General features: G+C 40.7%; 1 protein-coding gene across 1 annotated transcript; it reads left to right on the top strand.

Annotated features, from left to right (window-relative positions):
- Positions 1-1,302: 1,302 nt before the first annotated feature.
- Positions 1,303-17,735, top strand: LOC142383796 (GTPase HRas). Its single transcript, XM_075469527.1, has 6 exons — positions 1,303-1,561; positions 9,862-9,998; positions 10,883-11,061; positions 12,422-12,581; positions 14,673-14,797; positions 14,999-17,735. The coding sequence occupies exons 2-5, from the start codon at positions 9,888-9,890 to the stop codon at positions 14,790-14,792; spliced, it is 570 nt and encodes a 189-aa protein (XP_075325642.1). The 5' UTR covers positions 1,303-1,561; positions 9,862-9,887; the 3' UTR covers positions 14,793-14,797; positions 14,999-17,735.
- Positions 17,736-18,493: the final 758 nt, after the last annotated feature.

Below are 18,493 nucleotides of genomic sequence, written 5' to 3'. Positions count from 1 at the left end.
AACATTGTACCTGTTGTAGAGAATAGCTCGTTCTATACATTTACAAAGTGAGAGCCTAAACGACCAAAAGTTTACTTGACAACCGGAGACAACTTCCTGGATACGACCAATGGCTCCCTGGGATATGTAGTGCGCTAGGCGTCGAACGGAAGGCTTTCAGTATATTTGCATGTATTTCATTGCCACTGTTATTAGAGAAGGATATTTTAACTTCTCTTTCTGCTTGCTTATTTAAGCAGTATCTAATGAGAAGGAGCAGGGGAGCCCTGAAGGCATAAGTAAAAACACATTCATGTAATTTCTGTGCCGTGATTGATTCCCTGAAAAAAGTCCGCCCAGTTTGACTAAAAATGAAAAAAAATCTATGGATTTTTGGACCTATCTTAACCCCGAGCAACACTAAGGATGCTAAAGTCATAACTTTGATATGTCATGGTATAACCAACTCTCACCTACACATACATATTGGGTTATTATCATCATATTTGGATTAGATTATTCATAATAAAGTCATATAGAAGGAAAAAAAAAGGTTACATTTTGAATCATAAACTAAGATAATCCCAGATGGTAAAGCATTTATGGCCCAAACATGGCCCAAATCTGCAGTTTTGTTGTGGCCCACATTAGATCTTAAATGAAAGTGTTGAATCAGGGTGAATGTGGCTGATTAGACTTGGCTGACTCGACTAAAATTGGCCGCATATCCATAAGATATGGGCAATTTTTGTTTCTTTGGGGCATGCCTGGCCCTCGTAAAACTTGCCATAACTCATGTCAAAGTAGTCATATGATACTGGGGATACTTCTTTGGCCAATACAAAACATTCCCTAACGCAAGTCAAGTCCTGCTCGTGATCTCTGGGCCATAGCCTTTAGCAAAGGCCAAAAGTAGTATAGATCAGGTCCACATTTTTATATCTGGAATGCAATAGAGGATTTTGTCTTTTTTATTGATTCTATAGCTGGAACTTTTTACAGAGTCTGGGTATAGGTTACGTTTGGATAGGTTTGTGATGGGCGAATGTGGACTCGTAGACATTTAAAAACCTTACAGTCCCCATAGATTCGCTCGAGAATAGAAATGATTACTTATTTTAATTTTAGTAGGGATTCATTTGTCTGTGAGATTTGAGTACTTCTCCGCAAACTCGGATCTACTTGGTCGAATGGGGAAATGAAGTGGCCGTCTTCGTTTAGTTACCATTTTCCTGACAGCACCCGAACGCTGCATGAACATGCATGGTAACCGGGGCGGTTCTGTGTGTGATAGAGCTGGGCGTGGCCGGGCTCCACACTCCTCATCTCCCTGCTCTCTGTGGAAGCACATTGTTCAACGCGGGCTCATCATACCTTGGACCAGTGAATTCTTTGGTGCATTTCAGCGACTGAAAATTAAACATTCACACGGACAAAGGACTCAGATACTTGAAGACTGTGGGAGGGACCCGGGGAACATTTTGTTTTGTTCGGAGAAGCAACGGAATTGAAAGATTTTTTTTTTTCTTCCTCTACGGCAGACGAAACGTCGCTCTTGACGCTAATTAGACCTCTGCTCGTTGTGAGTATACATTTTATAATCCAGTGTCAGACGTATGTCGGCAGTAAAGGTTTATTTTTACATCATAGTTCCGTCTTTTATGGGCTTTGACTGTTTTGAACACCACGGGAGACTGCAGTCCAATGTTAAAACGCGTTAGCCTGCTATCAAAACATTTTCAATTCACGCCCGGCGACCTCGAACACTATCTATCCAGCTCTCCGCCCCGCTTGTTTTTAATTCTGCATTCAAAAGGACTTAAATGTCCTCCAGATGAGTTTTTTTTTCTATACCTGCAGTTTCTCTAAGCGTTTACCAGCTCTGATAAACAGTCGCTGCTGAGTTCGGCTGTTGAAACTTCGTAATGAGATGTTAACCTGGCCGACGTGGATTTCCCCTCCATGTTACTTTGAAAAAGAAACTGAAGGCATTTAGATGGATCCAGGTTAAAGCGAATTTTTGTTTCCGTCTTCTGTAATGTTAAGACAATCTTGAGTGTGAGGTTACTGGTGCCGATAGTGGCCACACAGACAAATAGGGTGACGCCCCATCACACTAGAATTGAATGTATCACTGCGGAAGTCAGATTCCATTACATGGCATTTAGAGAGATGGCATGGAATAATATGTACGTGAAAAACGGCTTCAACTGGAAGTTGAAAAGGAAAAAACGTGGCAAAATCAGCACTTTTGACTATTAGGCTGTAACAAAGGGTGCAGTCATAAGCTGAGTCAATTCCTTGTCAGAATTAATTGGCTCAATCCTTCATTGTAGCATCAAACATAGTAGTTTCTATCCTTTTTGCAAACAAAGCAGTGAGTGGCTCTTTTTTTTTTTTTTTTTAGCATTTGATTTGTGTGATTATCCAACATATCATCACTGCATCTGACTGAAGCAATCACATATGAAGAACAAGTGTCAAACAAGGAGATATTTGTGTAATAAACTGCATCAACGGAGATTTTGTCTTTAGTTTTCAGGCAAGGTTTGGTGCGAATTCAGGCAGGTGGAAAACTGTTGGATGAAAGCCAGAGATAGATGTGTGATATTAATGAGTTGTTCCTTTCTCCAAACAGCTGTGGCCTGGATACTGCCAAGCTGCATACCAAATAAGTGTGACTCTTCTAAAAACCAAGATTGTACCAATGACAACCTATCCTCTTGCATATTAAAGAGCTCTAAACAGATGTGGGGTTTTCCCCCCCTTCCTGGAACCATAGTCATTTCAGACTTGATATTGTTTTTGTTCCATCTCAACTAGGATGGTAATTCTACAGAAGGATAATTATTTATTTGAAAAGCTGACTAATGATTCATGGAATCTTCTGTTGATTAATCCCTTCACGTCTTGTAGACTAAAGCAACTGGACAATTTTCTCAACTTGCACGGAGAAAACCTTTTAGGAGTTTGGGGGTGGGGGGTGTCTGATAAGCCTCATGGCTCTTCTAACTGGCAGTCCTTTGTGCGGGGGTCAGCTGGCCTTTTCATCTCTGCTGCTGCCTCCACCATCTCATTCTGCCCAACGAGCTAAAAGGATGACCCAGTGGGGAAAAGGTCACTTGGTCTCCAGTGCCTTTTAAGAGTTGATTGCTTGAGCTTTCGCACATTTAGATTTATATGAATGTTTGTTGGAGGTGAAAAGAGATGTGGAACGTTTCTGTCAAAGGATTTTTTTTTTTCTTCAGATTTGGGATTTTCACAGGCAGGAGGGAATAACTGGATCTTTTCAGTGAGTTAGGGTCAACTAGCTGTATCTTTAAATTGACTCCGTAGAACCTGACTTTCTTGTGTTGTGTTGGGCTCAGAGAACAGCGTAGTGATTTCTCAGTTTACAGGTCAACACTTGTGTTTGGATGCCTTTTACAGTGATGATGTCATTGGAGAATGGTGGGAGGGTGTGGTGGGCTATCAGAGCTCTAGCCTGGCTCTTGGAGTCTCAGTATCTGACCATGATACCTCCCTAGAGAGGGTCTTCTTACCATCATTTCGCCATTAGAAATCTATTATCTCTGCAGTGGTTCTACCAGTATGGATTCTTTAACCAATTAAGCACTTTAATGGAGAGCAGAATGCATGTTGTGGAAGGTGGTCATTCATGTGCCCTGCTTCTTGCACTGTGTGGATTGAAATAATGGAACTGACTGCCAGGTTAGAGGGAATTAAAAATAAAGGATACCTTTTTCCCTGCATCAATTAAAGCAAAAAGATGGGCTTTAAGAATTGTCATTGTTAATGTCTCTATATATTTTTAATTTTCCATGTCAAGCCTCTCTCGACTGTTTTTTTTTTTTTTGACCTTGGCATATAGTAAGAGTAGCCCTCCCCCGCCCTCAGCCGCTCTCCTTCTACCACCCCTATCGCTGCTGTGTGCTTGCACCCTCCGTAAGCTGTCATGTAATATTATCCTCTTGGACTAAGCGAGGCTCTCGAGTTTCAAAACGAAATGTTAATTTCCGAGGCTGGAGGTGCTGGGCTATAAATAAAATTTAAACACAAACATGCTGTGAAGCGTTCCTCGATCAAACGGAGAGCATCTCTGCAAAGGTTTTGGGAAGTTTGAAATGGAAAAGGTCACCACTTTGCTGGCAGCAGTGCTGTCGTAGCCTGTCTTGACAGTGGCAGCAGGAAACTTCTCCTTCTAGGAGCTCCAATCGCCACTTAATTGATTATTACTTGTCATTCTGCTGTAGGATGATTACTCATGTCAGTTGCAGTCTGTAATGGGAAAAACTGACAATTGTATGACATCATTGTAGTAACGTGTTTTTACATGCGCACCTGCACATGTACGTGTTTGGGGGGTTAAGTGATGCACAGGTTAACATGCACTGACAGTAATAAGTGGATAATACAGATATCTGAGATTGCTAGAGGAGGGATTGACGGATTGTGTGCAAAACAAACAAAAACTTTGACTACAAGTTCTTAAACTTTGTCTCCATGTGTGCTTTTAGCATGTGAAAGGACTGACGCATGCGAGATGTTCTACAGAAAGACCAGCTCAGTTTGAGCCCAAACTGACAACAAGTAGCTTTAGGAACACGACAGCATCTATCAATGATTAATTTTGTTATTCATCTCCATATGCATGTGTGGATTATTAATCGGCTGCTGACATGGCCTAGTTTTTGAGGGAAGATGGCATGGCTGGCTGCTTTGCTTCCTCCAGTCTCCCAGTGGCAGGCGCGGCTGTGTTGAATTTGCATTTTAGGCTCCAAATTTCAGTCATCTGGCAGGTGTACACTTGTGATCTGGTTATATAGATGAAATGCAGTGACCATTTGTGTCGGCATCTAAAAAGCTGCGTATCAGTGTGACTACCACCCCTGTTTCTGTTTGGATTTGTGTCTGTCTCTTAAATGCTTACTATGTATCACTTCAGATTACTAGTTATTAGCACGAGCAGTGTAGAAAAGGCAGCTTTTGAAGATTTATTTTATGTTAAATATTGATCCATGTTAATTATCAAAAAGGCTCTCTCAATGTTCTGAGGAATATTTTGTGTAGGCCTCAAAGAAAATTTTGGTCATTATAAGGAATAAAGTTCACATTTTAAATGTTCTTTTTAACATTTTAAGCACAATAGTGTGACATTAGATCAGTTTGATTTTAAAAGAGGGCAGAAAAGGAAAGCTTGAGTAAGACTTCTGAGCCCTTGGAACAAGGTGTTAGACGTTACAGTTGTTTTTCCCCCACATTCGTAATAATAAAAGGGGTTACAGAGCTTTAAAAAAAGAATCTGACTTGTCCTGACATTCAGCAGTCATGGGCATCTCAAAGTAGCCACCCAACATAGACAACTAACAGCCACAAAGTTGTAATAAGCTATGGTGTGTTTCGGTTTCCAAATTGAATTAAGAAATGGCAGCAGGAAGGTTGGAGCTCAAATAAAAGTATGGAAGGCCAAGAAAAATGATAGCTCAGCTCGAATAATTGCATTCATGCAGTAATTTGGACAGGCCTTCTCAAATATAACCTTTATTAAAAGTCATCAAAAGAGGACCATTTCCTCAAAGTTCAGTGTCAGAAGTTTCTCAACAAGCCTGATGCGTCGTAAAAACAAGTCCTGTGGGCAGATGAAGTCGAAAGAAAAAAATATTTGGCCAAAGTGAGCAAGGTATGTGTGGAGGAAAATATATGGGTGCAGAATTCAATGAAAAGACCCCAAATTCAAGTGTGTAGAGCAGGGATGGATCAGTCATGGTCTTGTGCTGCAGCTACTGGTGTGTGGAAAATTTACTGTTTGAGGACATAATGGATTCAATGAAATTACATCCAAATCTGTGCGCAAACATTACATGATTTGTTAAACGAAGACGAGAGGAGGGTAGCTGCTAAGAGAGGATAATTAACCCTTTGAGCCCTAAGGCTTTGTTGAAAACATTCAGGTTTGGATTTCTATTACTTTCGTAAGTTTAAAGTAGTTTATCCACATTATTTAAAAAGGGGAAAGAAATGGTTTGCCATGAAAATGTTTATATGATGCTCGTGTTGCGTCAGGCCTGGAACGTAAGGACGCGCGTGTGTTCCATCAGGTCAGAATGGGAGGCTCAATCTAAAGATTTTGCCATGGCCCCTAAAGTCCTCGGACCAAACACAGTCTTGACTTCAAAAGAGCATCGAATGCAAAATGGCTCAAGAACCTCACAGAACTTCAAGCCTCTCAAACAAGAGGATTAAAAATGCATTTTAAGTGCGATGTTACCTTCCAAAGGTGTTATTCAAATATTTGATTTCAGCTCTTTTGATATTTTGTTATTTTGAAATCTGAAAATAAAGTGCTCTTGCCTAAGATATTAAGCACATGCGTTATCCTTAACACACATCTTATTTGGATATCAGATCAGGTTTTACTCTATAAGCTGTTCCCATCTTCAGATATTTTTACTTGGTTTCCCTAAACAGGTTTATTTTTGCCATGACATGCTAGTGTGGGCAGCGACTGAACACTGACGTATAAATAGAGTTTGAGTTGGGTGCCTGTTTGCTGGTAAGACCTCTGAACTCTTATCACCCAGTGAATGTTAGTCATAACAGAATTGATTCTGTTGCGCAGGCTGCATTTGTGGAAAATTCGAGGCCAGCTGACTAAGGATAGTGTTAAGAATTGGGCTGTGTTGCGGTTTGTGTTGTTGGGAATCAAAGGGTATTACATGAGTAATAATTGAAGAAGAATACACAATGCCCCTGGCAATGCTACTAATCTTTGCCATTACTGTCAGAACAGGACTTTGAGTTGTACAGACTGATCTCTCAGAGTTTTATGTAATCTATTTAAATCAAATAGAAAATCAACCTAAATCATCCAAAAACAGCACATTTCAAATTTGCTAACTGTTGGCTAGCTGATAACCATTTATTAGTTGGTATTCATTTTCAAACATGGTGTTTTGATTATATAATTTAATATAAATACAAAGAAGTTAATTGGATGTTTTGAGCACTCTCGAATGATCTCTAGTTAAGAATATATGTCAAATCAGAGCACAGGTTCGAAAGGATATTGATTGTTTTTCTTTTTATCTTTTGGCTTCTTTTCTTTCTTCTTACAGTTGTACTAAAAAAAAAAAAAGCTGGTTGTGCTCACTGTATTTTAAGTAGCTGCCTATGCGACCCGATGTCCATTCTCTGGCTCGTAGCCTCCACTGACCACCGATGTTTCAGTGTCTGTCTGCCCTGCACAAGTCCCTCTTCATCGCACAGCTGCTTTTTATTTGCTTAGAGGAGGCTCTGAGGAGCGAGGCTGGCTCTGTAAGCTGCATAGTACACCAGGTTGATTTACTTACAGCGAGGTGAAAGGGAGATAAATGTTTGGCCACAAGATTGAAGGGTCAGTATAATTCCCTTCCTGTTGTGCTTCAGAATTACAGCAGTAAGGGTGTTTTACAAAAATGTCATGGTGCTCGGATCTGCCTGTTTCACTGAGGCGAGTTATAGCTTACGGGATCGAGGGTGTGCTGCAGGAACATACGGTCTGCGTTCGTATCTCTATGATTAAAAGAGAGCAGCTAAATGGACTGTCTTCGGTTAGCAATTCTACCTTTCTGTCAATCATTAACATCACTCCAGCCGTAATGTCGGCTAATATTAGTCTGCCCTCGCAGCACAGTCGCACACAGTTCAGACAAAAATAACACAAAGAAGGGCTTTTTTGCATGCTGACTCTGTTAGAACAACACCACACCCAGAGATAAATGTAGAAGTATGTCTGTTATTTTTTCCTCTCATTCGATTTGCTTCATAAATCAATTTTTTAATTTTTTTTTTTTATCACCCTCCGTGTTCTCATATGATTAAACTCTTCAGAGGTTTTGTTGGTGTCAACTGACACTCATCTGTTTCTACAAGTTGAGTTAAAGATTCACTCCAGCTGTGTGTGCACCTTTGGGAGTTAAAGCACAAGCCGGAGGGCGTGTGTGTGTTCTCTGCTCTGACCGATGTTCAGCACTCTTTGGTGATCGAGGAATCTGTCACAAATATAGCACAGACTGTATTGTTTATGAAAGATGACTTGTAGTGTTCTTGGTATTCTAACAGGCTCAATACACAATAGGGTTAATTATTCTCTTCTTCAGTCCTCCAAAGGAACATTCAGCAAAGTGAAACCCTTGAGCCTGTTCATTTGCACGTGTTTATCTTGTACTCGGAGTGGCTTTGTCCAAGCAATGAGAAAGAAGAACCTTTTAGAGGAACACAAATTGGGGATAGAGTTGGGCAGATGTGCACAGGTGTCATGGTGTTTTCTCGATTCTGGTTTCAATAAAAGTTTTTGTTGAAAGAGGTCACGGTTCACCAAAGTACAGTGGACTGTACCATTATCAGAACAAAGGAAAACGGCTACTTCTGTACCTGGGTGATAAATCTATCTTTCTTTGTGTGCAATGTGAATGGCATACAAGCATCTAGAAGGAGACTTTAGTCACAGCTGTAAAACAGAAAGGGAAACTGTTCTGTCAAACCAAAACCATTACAACACCAAGCTGTGACCACAGTTTCTGCTGCTGCCGTCGCCCTCCAGCAGACTTCATTAGAACTGTGCTGTATGTATTCTTGTGAAAGCTTCATGAGAGATTGTTTTTTTTTTTTTTTTTCCAATTCTGACTCATGGTGTCTTTCACTAGTCTGGCATCATGTCACTTTTAGGTCATAGATTTGGTAACGTTTTGGTAAATTTTTTAATAAGCTGAGTCACAATTCACTACAGAGCTTAGTGGAAAACTCCCATATGACTACCTCAACAACTCATTGGCTTAACACCTGGAATTTTACAGGCCTATAGAGCTGTGGTTGGAGTGACATCAGAGGGTCTGTGTACATCATTGTACTAACTTCTGTTTATGCATGGATATACAACACTCTACATTTGTGGCTCCAGGTTACTAGATGTTAATGTTGTAACACAATTTTCTCACGGCATTTTCTTTGAGTTCATCACATCTTGTGAGCACACCTGGATTAGTTGTCCGATTTCGTCGGCTGTATAGTTTGGATAATTGAGCAGAATTTTGTATTTCGGTGGTGAAATTTGTTACCGTTTAATTCCAGGTTTACAAATGCAGACAAAACTTGTGGATTCTTGTAAATGTAGCCTAATGTTTATCAGGGAGTGGACATCACTTATGTTTTCTCAGGAGATGGATTAATCAATAACATTCCTTGATTTTATGATCAACAAAAGTCTGTTACATCAACTAGATCTATTTAGTTGGTTGAGTGGGTCTGTAAGTTGCAACAGCAGTCCCACCTGGAGTCTTAAAATCCTCTTTAGACCTCTCTCTCTGTTGCTGTAAATTGAAGAAACCCAAAGAAAGGTTCTGCTTTCAGCAGTGAATATGTGCAGACCCCATTTAACTTTTTAGCATTTTTATCACGTGCGTTTTTAGTGCTTTATATATATTTTTTGCTATGCCATCTGTCACCATTGGCCAAAAGGTGTAGATTAATAAGGCAAAACCTGAGTGATGAGGATCTGTTTGCCACTGTCGCGCCCCTCCTTCTTTTCTCCCGCTTTGTATCCAGCTCTCCCTCTCGTGCACTCTACTGCTCACACTGAGCGGTGGAGGATTGGAACATTGAGTACCTTCAGCACATTTTTCACATTCCCCTTTGAGGGTCTCAACCTCAGTCCCACTGTATACACACTCCAGCACAAATGTTTCTCGCCAATGTCAGATGTTTTGTCTGGACCACAAGCCGTGGACCACAACATGGCAGTTTAGTGGCAGAGGACTGCTTATCATAATGCTGTGTGCTTATAGGGGTTTTTCTGGCAGAATACTAACTTGCACCTTTTTTGCTTTACTTTCTTCTCTCCAACAGTGGTGTGGTGAGCAGCAGCGGCAAAGATGACCGAGTATAAGCTGGTGGTAGTTGGAGCTGGAGGCGTGGGCAAGAGTGCACTAACCATCCAGCTCATCCAGAACCACTTTGTGGATGAATATGACCCCACTATAGAGGTATAACTCTCTTCTGGATGTTCTACGTGTCATTTCTGTGGGTCATCTCTGGGTTGAGTTGGTGAAAATATATATATTATGTCCCCTTTAAATGTTGTGTGCTTGTATTATTGATGCTTTTACACAATAATGAAAGATGTGCAGTCCATGTATAGTTGATCCACTTGTTTGATGTAAATGTCTCAGGCCATAGTCAGTGCTGAGAAATATTTTTTGCACCCTACTGAGACGACAGCTCAGTCTAAACTAAGTTACAGTAATTGAATTAATTGAATGTTGTGGTCAGGCTTGAGAGAAATTCCTAAATTTGCCTCAAGAAAAGCTTTACTCCACCCTTTTACTCTATATTTTCATGAAAATAAGACACTGAAAGACTTGCAGAGAGAGGCAAGCGAGAATATTTTTTCTCCGCTCTTTTTCTGCCTCTCTGTCTTCATGCTCTCCCTCTCTTTCTCACCACGCCTGCCTCTGGCCAGACAATGTCCTTTTTGTGTATTTGCATTCCTGGCCCCCATGCTCTAACAAACAAAGGGGCAGCGCTCCATGTTTTTGTGACTGAATGTTGGATGGCTAAACATTGGCTCTGATGATACCCTGCTCTTCTGATCTCTTGATTTTCATTGATCTGAAATTTGACAGGACATTGATAACAGATATAGGTTGATACACAATGTTATATACAGTATCTGTGTCTTTTTAAATTATATGTACATGCTGCTTAGCCCAGAGTGAACAAGCCCAGCAATGTGACTTCAACAGTGATGGACTACCAGTTGCCTTAAACGTCATCTGTTTTGATTGCGACATGACTGTCTTTGAGTGATGTCTTTCAGAAGCACGCTAAACGTTTGATTTTGTCCTCTTTTTTTTTTTTCTTTCTTCAGGACTCGTACCGCAAGCAAGTGGTGATTGATGGGGAGACCTGCCTGCTTGATATCCTGGACACTGCAGGTCAGGAGGAGTACAGCGCCATGAGGGATCAGTACATGAGAACTGGGGAGGGCTTCCTCTGTGTTTTTGCCATAAACAACACCAAGTCTTTTGAGGACATTCACCAATACAGGTGTGTTTAAGAGGGAAAGAAGGTTTTCATTGTTGTAGATATGATCATGTGTATTTGCCTGTCACTTTGGGTGGAGTTTAGACACAAAATTATTTGTAAGTCCTCCTCCTTGCTTGTCTGTTCATGCACTTGTATATGCAGTTTGTGCTACAGGGACTCCCATGGGGTCTGGAGGTACAGGGGCGTGTATACGTGTGTGCGCCAGCTCTCTGCAGTAGCAGGGTGATGTCATGCTGTAGCATTTAACACAGCTAAAGAAAGCTTAGCCCCCAACTGGAGGCTTATAGCACGATGCCAATGAAATCGATCCTAACTCAATTAGAGGAGCAGGCCGAGGTAGTGCTCCCAAGGACAGGGAAGGAGAAAGGGAGGGGGTGGGGAGTTTCAGTTGGAGATGACAGTGCTCTCTATCTTTGCCACATTTTGTCTTTCATCACATTAAACACTTGTTTGTCAGTCATGCATGTTGCAAGTAAAAGAGGCTACATATTTGGATGCATTTATCTATCATTTATTTTATTATTTTGCAGGATTTTTGAGCATCCTTCACATCTGTCTTGATTACTGTCATTGTAGCCCCGCTGGCTTTAACACAACTGTTGTTGTTGTGTGAAAGCACGCATAGGTTTTGGCTTGGTGCTTGAATAAGTTGAAGCTGGTCAGCTGTTTTCAAAGGCAAAGATTGTTGAATTTTTCTTTTTTAAAGTTCTCCCTGTTGTTGGGAACCACTCGCTGCACGGGCAGTGCAGTGCAGTGCCATACCATGCTCAAGAATGTCAAATGAATAAAAATACATTTGAAATACCAGTCTCACCGGCCGACAACAGGTCTGTGGTTTAAGTGTATCAAAACTCGGAGCAAGTGAGGTCTTAATCACTGTAAGCAGTGACTGTAAATGGGCCAGGCTGACTGTGCTGGAGGTATCCTGCTGTACAGGGGCTGACAGAGAAGAAGGGCTGAGCTGATTTGACCCATTCGTCTCACTCAGTCCTTCCTGGCTGCATGGCGTTTGGCACTTGCTGCTGTAGTGATGAGGTAATGCTGTTTGCCGCCTGCCTGTTGTCCATCCCTCCTCCTCCCCCTTCTATTTCTCCCCACCCTCCTCCTTCAGCAGTGCAGCGCAGCACAGCCCAGCACAGGCAGGCCCTAGATCTTCCTCTGGGTCCCAAAGTTCCCTGGGTGGTTGATTCTCCAGTGGTGGAGTTGCTGTTGTTTTTGAAGCGGAGAAGATCCCAAACACTAAGACTTGTCATGGTGGTTAATTACAGTGCTTGGATGGCTTGAATAAAAATAAAAAAAAATCTAAATTCATGTAAATGAATTGTCATCAATTGTAACTTTCTTGTTTTCAATTTCTTAGAGAACAGATTAAACGGGTGAAGGACTCTGATGATGTACCCATGGTGCTTGTGGGAAACAAATGTGACCTCCCCGCACGAACAGTGGACACAAGGCAAGCCCAGGAGCTAGCTCGCTCCTACGGCATCCCTTACATCGAGACCTCTGCCAAAACACGACAGGTAGGTAATGTACAGGAAGCATGCATCAACTCACCGCACTTGTATTTTGATGGAGGAACCCTTGTCTTCTCTCCTGTTTTTCTTCATTATTACAAGCATATTCAAACTCACACAGCAATGCGTGGCCTGTGGTGTGATGTGATTTGTGCTGCCGAGAACATTTTATTTTGCCACAGGCAGTGACTCATAGCCAGGTTACCTTGGCTGGAAAACAGAGCTGCAGTATTTGAAAGGCCTTATAAGGACTAATTGCTGCATCGCTTTCACTGTCTGTGACTCACTTCAATGCATTATGTGGATAAAGACGAGCTCACATTCATTGTTAAACCTGCAGAATCTCTGTTACTTAAATGTAGGGCTGGGCAACGATTAAAATTTTTAATCTAATTAATCACATGATTTCCCAGATTAATCACGATTAATCGCATTTGTACGCAAAAGCCAAAAATTAATTCAAAAGTAGTGTATAGCATTTAGTTTTACTTTAAAGGACAAGACCATTTTTTTGACATTGGGCCCTTGATTTCACATTATAACATGATGTTCTACTCACCCCTGCTTGTTGTTGGTAATTTGGAGCTGTTCCGAAGATATTCGAGAGGCGTCTGGCTGCTCTCTTGAGATATTCGGCCATGAAACGGTTTCCTATGGGCAACGTTATACAGGCACAAACTATGCTGTTTATAATTTATTAATTATTGTACACTAGCACTGATAACGTGGAGGTGCGTCGCTTACTTCAAAAAATCCGGGTTACTGTAATTTTGAATTTTAGCCGAATGAATAAATAGGCAGCAGGTCAGTGGGCTGTCTGTGGCAGTAGCACCACGAGGACGTCAGTAACACCCACTTTACGACAAAAATTCAAAATTACAGTAACCCGGATTTTTTGAAGTAAGCGACGCACCTCCACGTTATCAGTGCTAGTGTACAGTAATTAATAAATTATAAACAGCATAGTTTGTGCCTGTATAACGTTGCCCATAGGAAACCGTTTCATGGCCGAATATCTCAAGAGAGCAGCCAGACGCCTCTCGAATATCTTCGGAACAGCTCCAAATTACCAACAACAAGCAGGGGTGAGTAGAACATCATGTTATAATGTGAAATCAAGGGCCCAATGTCAAAAAAACGGTCTTGTCCTTTAAATGTACTGCCATATGGATGAAAGTGCCATAACATTTGTTGTGCAAACACACTTTTAACATCAGCATCTTTAACTTTTAGTTTTTATGTAGAAGCCTCGCTCCACTGTCTGTTTCCTTGAATGACTTGCTGGTATCGGTTGTGTGTTTTGCCTTTAAGTGATATTTTAGACTGGAACTAGACAATTCAACTTGGCAGTGTTTACAGATGACTTTGGTTCTGTCGACTCCACCGTCTGGAAGAACTTTAAAATGAAAATGGCTGAGTAAAAGTTCCGTACACTTTTCCATGTTTGGTGGATCCGTCAATTACTCTCTTTTCTGGTTCCGCAGCAGACAGCAACACTTTTACTAAATAAAAGCCTGTGAGCAACAGACTTTTACAATAATAAAAACAAATGATAAAACAGGGGTGGTTTGTGGTGTAGTGGGTTGAGCAGGTGCCCCATGTACAAGAGGCTATAGTCCTCGCTGCAGCTGGCCCCGGTTCGAGTCCTGCATCGGACAGCCCTGTGCTGCATGTCGTTACCCCTCTCTCTGCCCCCTGCTTCCTGTCTCTAAGAACTTTCCTATTGATTAAAGGCACGAAATCCGCCAAAATGTTTTTTAAACAACAACAATAATAATAATAATAATAAAAAACATGCGTTAATGCTGGATAAAATATTTATCGGCGTTAAATAATTAATGCGTTAACGCGATAATAAGGAGTTAACTTGCCCAGCCCTACTTAAAAGGAAATGCAGTGACTTATCTTAGTACCTTTTTTTTGAATAACTAAAGTCTGAAATGATCAGGGTTGCCATGGTAATGTTGCCAAGTGTTGTGTTCACCTTTGAAGTTACAAGTCAGTTATAAAAGGTGCATTCAATGTTCTCCGCTCATGATTGATGGTGGTAAGAGTCAGTATCTGACTGTAACCTTTGTGTGTTTGTTGTGTTTACAGGGAGTCGAGGACGCCTTCTACACACTGGTAAGGGAGATCAGGCAGCATAAGCTGAGGAAGCTGAACCCACCCGACGAGAGCGGTCAGGACTGTATGAGCTGCCGATGCGTTGTATCATGATGCAGGTGAGACATTAGAAACACGGAAATAGTCATCCGATTCGTCTGTTATGCTGGAAACTCCTTCCACAATATTCATACATCAATGAATGTTTATTGTAAGAAAAACCTAATGTGAATTTTAGTTTAAAACACAAATGTATGTCTCCCAAGAAAAGTTAAAAAGGCACTAATGTCTGCTCTATTGCATGTTATTTCATTTCCTAGCACTCCAGTACACGTCGAGGAGAAACGCTACAGCGCAACGTGGCAGCATGGACACGAAGAAAGATGGATAAAAACAAAGATCAAATACAAACTTTATCAAAAAGAGGATGATTGAAGCAAAAGCTCACAAGGAAACCACCAGGGCTGACTGGACCATAGACTTTTGTGGAAAGGAAGATTTTGGACTACTGCCTTCGTGGCTATGTGAACTAGCCCGGCCTGGTCCATTCTTTTTTTTTTGTTGGTCCACATTGACCTGTGAGCAGTACCACTAATGACTCCGTCAAGCTGGGTTGCTCCACATTTTTCCTGCTAACTTATTGTTTTCAGTCTCAACACTGGTTGTAAAGGGGGTGTCTCTTACCTCTTCCCACCTTGAAGCCTAATTCCCCTCCTCCTGCCTCGTCGCTGTAAGGACTGACTGTTTTTTTTTTGTTTTGTTTTGTGTTTTTTAAAAGGACTGGAATGGACATTTAATTTCTCTAACACATCTCACATAAATAACCCTCCTCCCCTCTTCAATGCACCTGTGTTGGGTTCCCCTGAATGGCTGTGTAGTCCCGTCATTGTACTGGATACAGCAGGTGAAGGCGGATGTGGGAGAGACTGTAATTTTTTTTGTTGTTTAACAATTAGCCTGTGCTGTAAAAAGAAAAAAATCTCTGTTTTGTTTTTTTGGTATGAAATTTGCTTTGTATGTGTGTGTTTGTATGTGTGTGTGATTGGTAGATTTGAAAGCCACTGACCACTATAAGTGAGCAAGGGTGCTCACTTCAGATGGCACCTGGTTTGATGTTTTTATTGACCTTTTTTAAGGTAAAGTTTCTTCTGGAATAGATGTTTTGAAAGGAAAATACAGAGATGGATGGATCTCAAGGATGCGGCTACCATGACTATTTGATGATTCATCGTGAGATATGTTTGCAAAATGATAATTGTAATGGCTAATGTACGTAGGTTCTGGTGCAATAGGACTCCAGTTTCCAAACTATACAAAGTGTTGGGAATAAAACATCTCTCACGACGACTAATTCTTCTGTTTTACTTTGGCTTAAAAAGGAAGGGTACAGAACATGAACATAGAAAACCAGTTGTCATCTTTGCTTTTATTAAAGAAGCAGAGACTGGATACGGTAATAGAGAAATTTAAAAAATGAGTTTTTATCGCATTTCAGTTACTAGGATTTACAACTTTTGTTTACTACTTGGTGATCACTGCTATTTTAAGATTGCAAGAATGACTCCTTTTGGATAATAAGGCTCAGGAATCAGTGTCTTGGAACGTATCAACTAACAGCCCTGGAAACCAGGGTGCGGGATGTCACGAGTGGGTTTTGCAGAGTGTAACGCACAAGTCCTGCCTCGGAGTTGAACATCAGTTTTTCCACACATACCATACTATCCTCAAACTGCTCCTCTTTCTCCGCGACCTACTGCTCTTTCAAGGAACAATACCAAGTCAGGTGCTAATCTTATCAAAAACCAGATTTACTGTATATGTGGGACTATTGTGTGCAACAGGTAATGGATACTGGGTTATGGGAGTGCATTGCTTAGTTTAATAATACTGAAAGGCTTGTGCTCTCCATAACTGTATTTATTTGCTGCCTAAATAAAAGACTGATCCGTGTTTTCTTTGCCTTATCTTTTAGCTAGTCTGTACCTCATGTTTGCGGCTCGCTCTGCCCGAGATGATAATGTTTACTGTGTTGTATATGTTTGAATATGTGCGCGACAAAAAAAATACTCGTGTGTTCAGATGTACAAAACTTGAAAGACAACTCACGCTGCCCTGATATTTTGCTCGCTCTTCAATAACACCTGTCTGAATAAAATTTACTTTGATATTGAAAAACGATATATACATAAACTTTGAGTCATAACCCAGTGTAAACCAAGTTGTCAGAATGATAGTATAAACATGCTGTGGTAGTTACATTTTGCACAGATTATTCTACCATATTGAACTGGTCATAAATGGTGATGTCATGGACAATACCGCCCTATCTTGGACACATACGTTAAATATAGACCTCAGACATTTTAAAGGTGTCTGAAAGACGTCAAATATCTTTTGGCAATTGTTTTTGTACAGTTAAAATGTCTTGTGCCAGAGCTTACAAAAACCACTTATTATTCGGTGGACTGCTCATTTCGCGGTGTGGAGGAAGGACACAAACTGTGAATGTGTGTTAGCCTTCACATATTGTTTGAAAAAACCTTTGTGTTTAAATGACCGAGATTGTGCGAGGCATTATCCCTGGCCCCACTTTTGACTGTCTTTCCCACCCCTTTTTGTTTTTTCATCCTTTGTGCTCAAACATGATTTATTATTTTTTTTTAAAGTTGGACATTTATAACATGTAATTACAGTCCTGAATATATGCCTGTCCTTATCTTCTCAATCTCTAAACAGCACATCCACGAAAAATATCATAGAATTCCACAGATCTATGCATTCAAACTCCTGTTGCTTTAGAATAACAGCAGCATGTTATTGCAATGCAAGCGACCCAACAAACCACTGATATACATAAATGTCAGACAACCAGATGAGCATGGCATAGACTGTACGGACCATTGGGGGATTTGCACAAGGATGTCGTGGGCTCAAGGGCTTGTTTCTCCCCTTGCAAACTGTGGAAGAATTGTGTGTAAAAAATTTCGGCTGTTCAGCTATTTAAGATGTATTTACCCTTTGAAAATGTGGCAAATGTATTGCAGGACGAGAATAAAGATGTCAAAATGAAACTCATTAAAATTTCCTTTTTATTCTGAAATGTGAGATTTGCTGCCACCTACAGGAGGATGTAAATATCTTTGACAATAAGAAGAAGTGCAGGCTGAGATGTACAGCTCTTAAAAAAAAAAGAAAAAAGGGAATACTGATCAAAGTGAATAAATAAATGTTATCGACAAAAAGGAGTTCATTTTATAATGCAGCGATTGAAACTTTTTACGGGCCAGTACAGCTCTGACTAAAGTGTTGCACAAAATGGTGTAAAGCACCCGTGATGAGGGTTCAAAGGGCTGTCATAAATGCTGTGTTTACTCAAGAGGTTTACAGTCAGTGGTGCCCTTTGTAAGAAGTTTTAGATTGTAAAAGTGAACAGGATAAACTATTTTTCCTTAAGCTCAGCTAAACGTATGCAACGAGAAGGGAGAGCTTCTTAATGATTCTCTCTCCTAAATAAACTGTAAAGTTGGTCCTGGCATCTTGATACCTTTGTATCAGTTTAACATCCTTATTTGTGAGGTGTATTACTTTGAACCAAGCTGTCCCTCTGAAAATAGGGCAGCTGTTTGCACGTGTGTGCGTCAGTGTATATTGATCACTTCCTGCAGTTAGGCGGGAAGGAGAAAGTAAACAAGAAATATCATCAGAAGAATAATCACATATTATCAGATATGAAATTCAACTCTGTTAAACTGAAGCAATTGTGGGGATACTGTAAAGACATTTTCATTTTCAGAGCAACCTTTTTGGAAACGCTG

Source organism: Odontesthes bonariensis, chromosome 7 (genome assembly GCF_027942865.1).
Source record: "Odontesthes bonariensis isolate fOdoBon6 chromosome 7, fOdoBon6.hap1, whole genome shotgun sequence".
Classification (NCBI taxonomy): Eukaryota; Metazoa; Chordata; class Actinopteri; order Atheriniformes; family Atherinopsidae; genus Odontesthes; species Odontesthes bonariensis.
The sequence above is the reverse complement of the archived record's forward strand: the minus strand, read 5'-3'. Positions and strand labels throughout refer to the sequence as shown.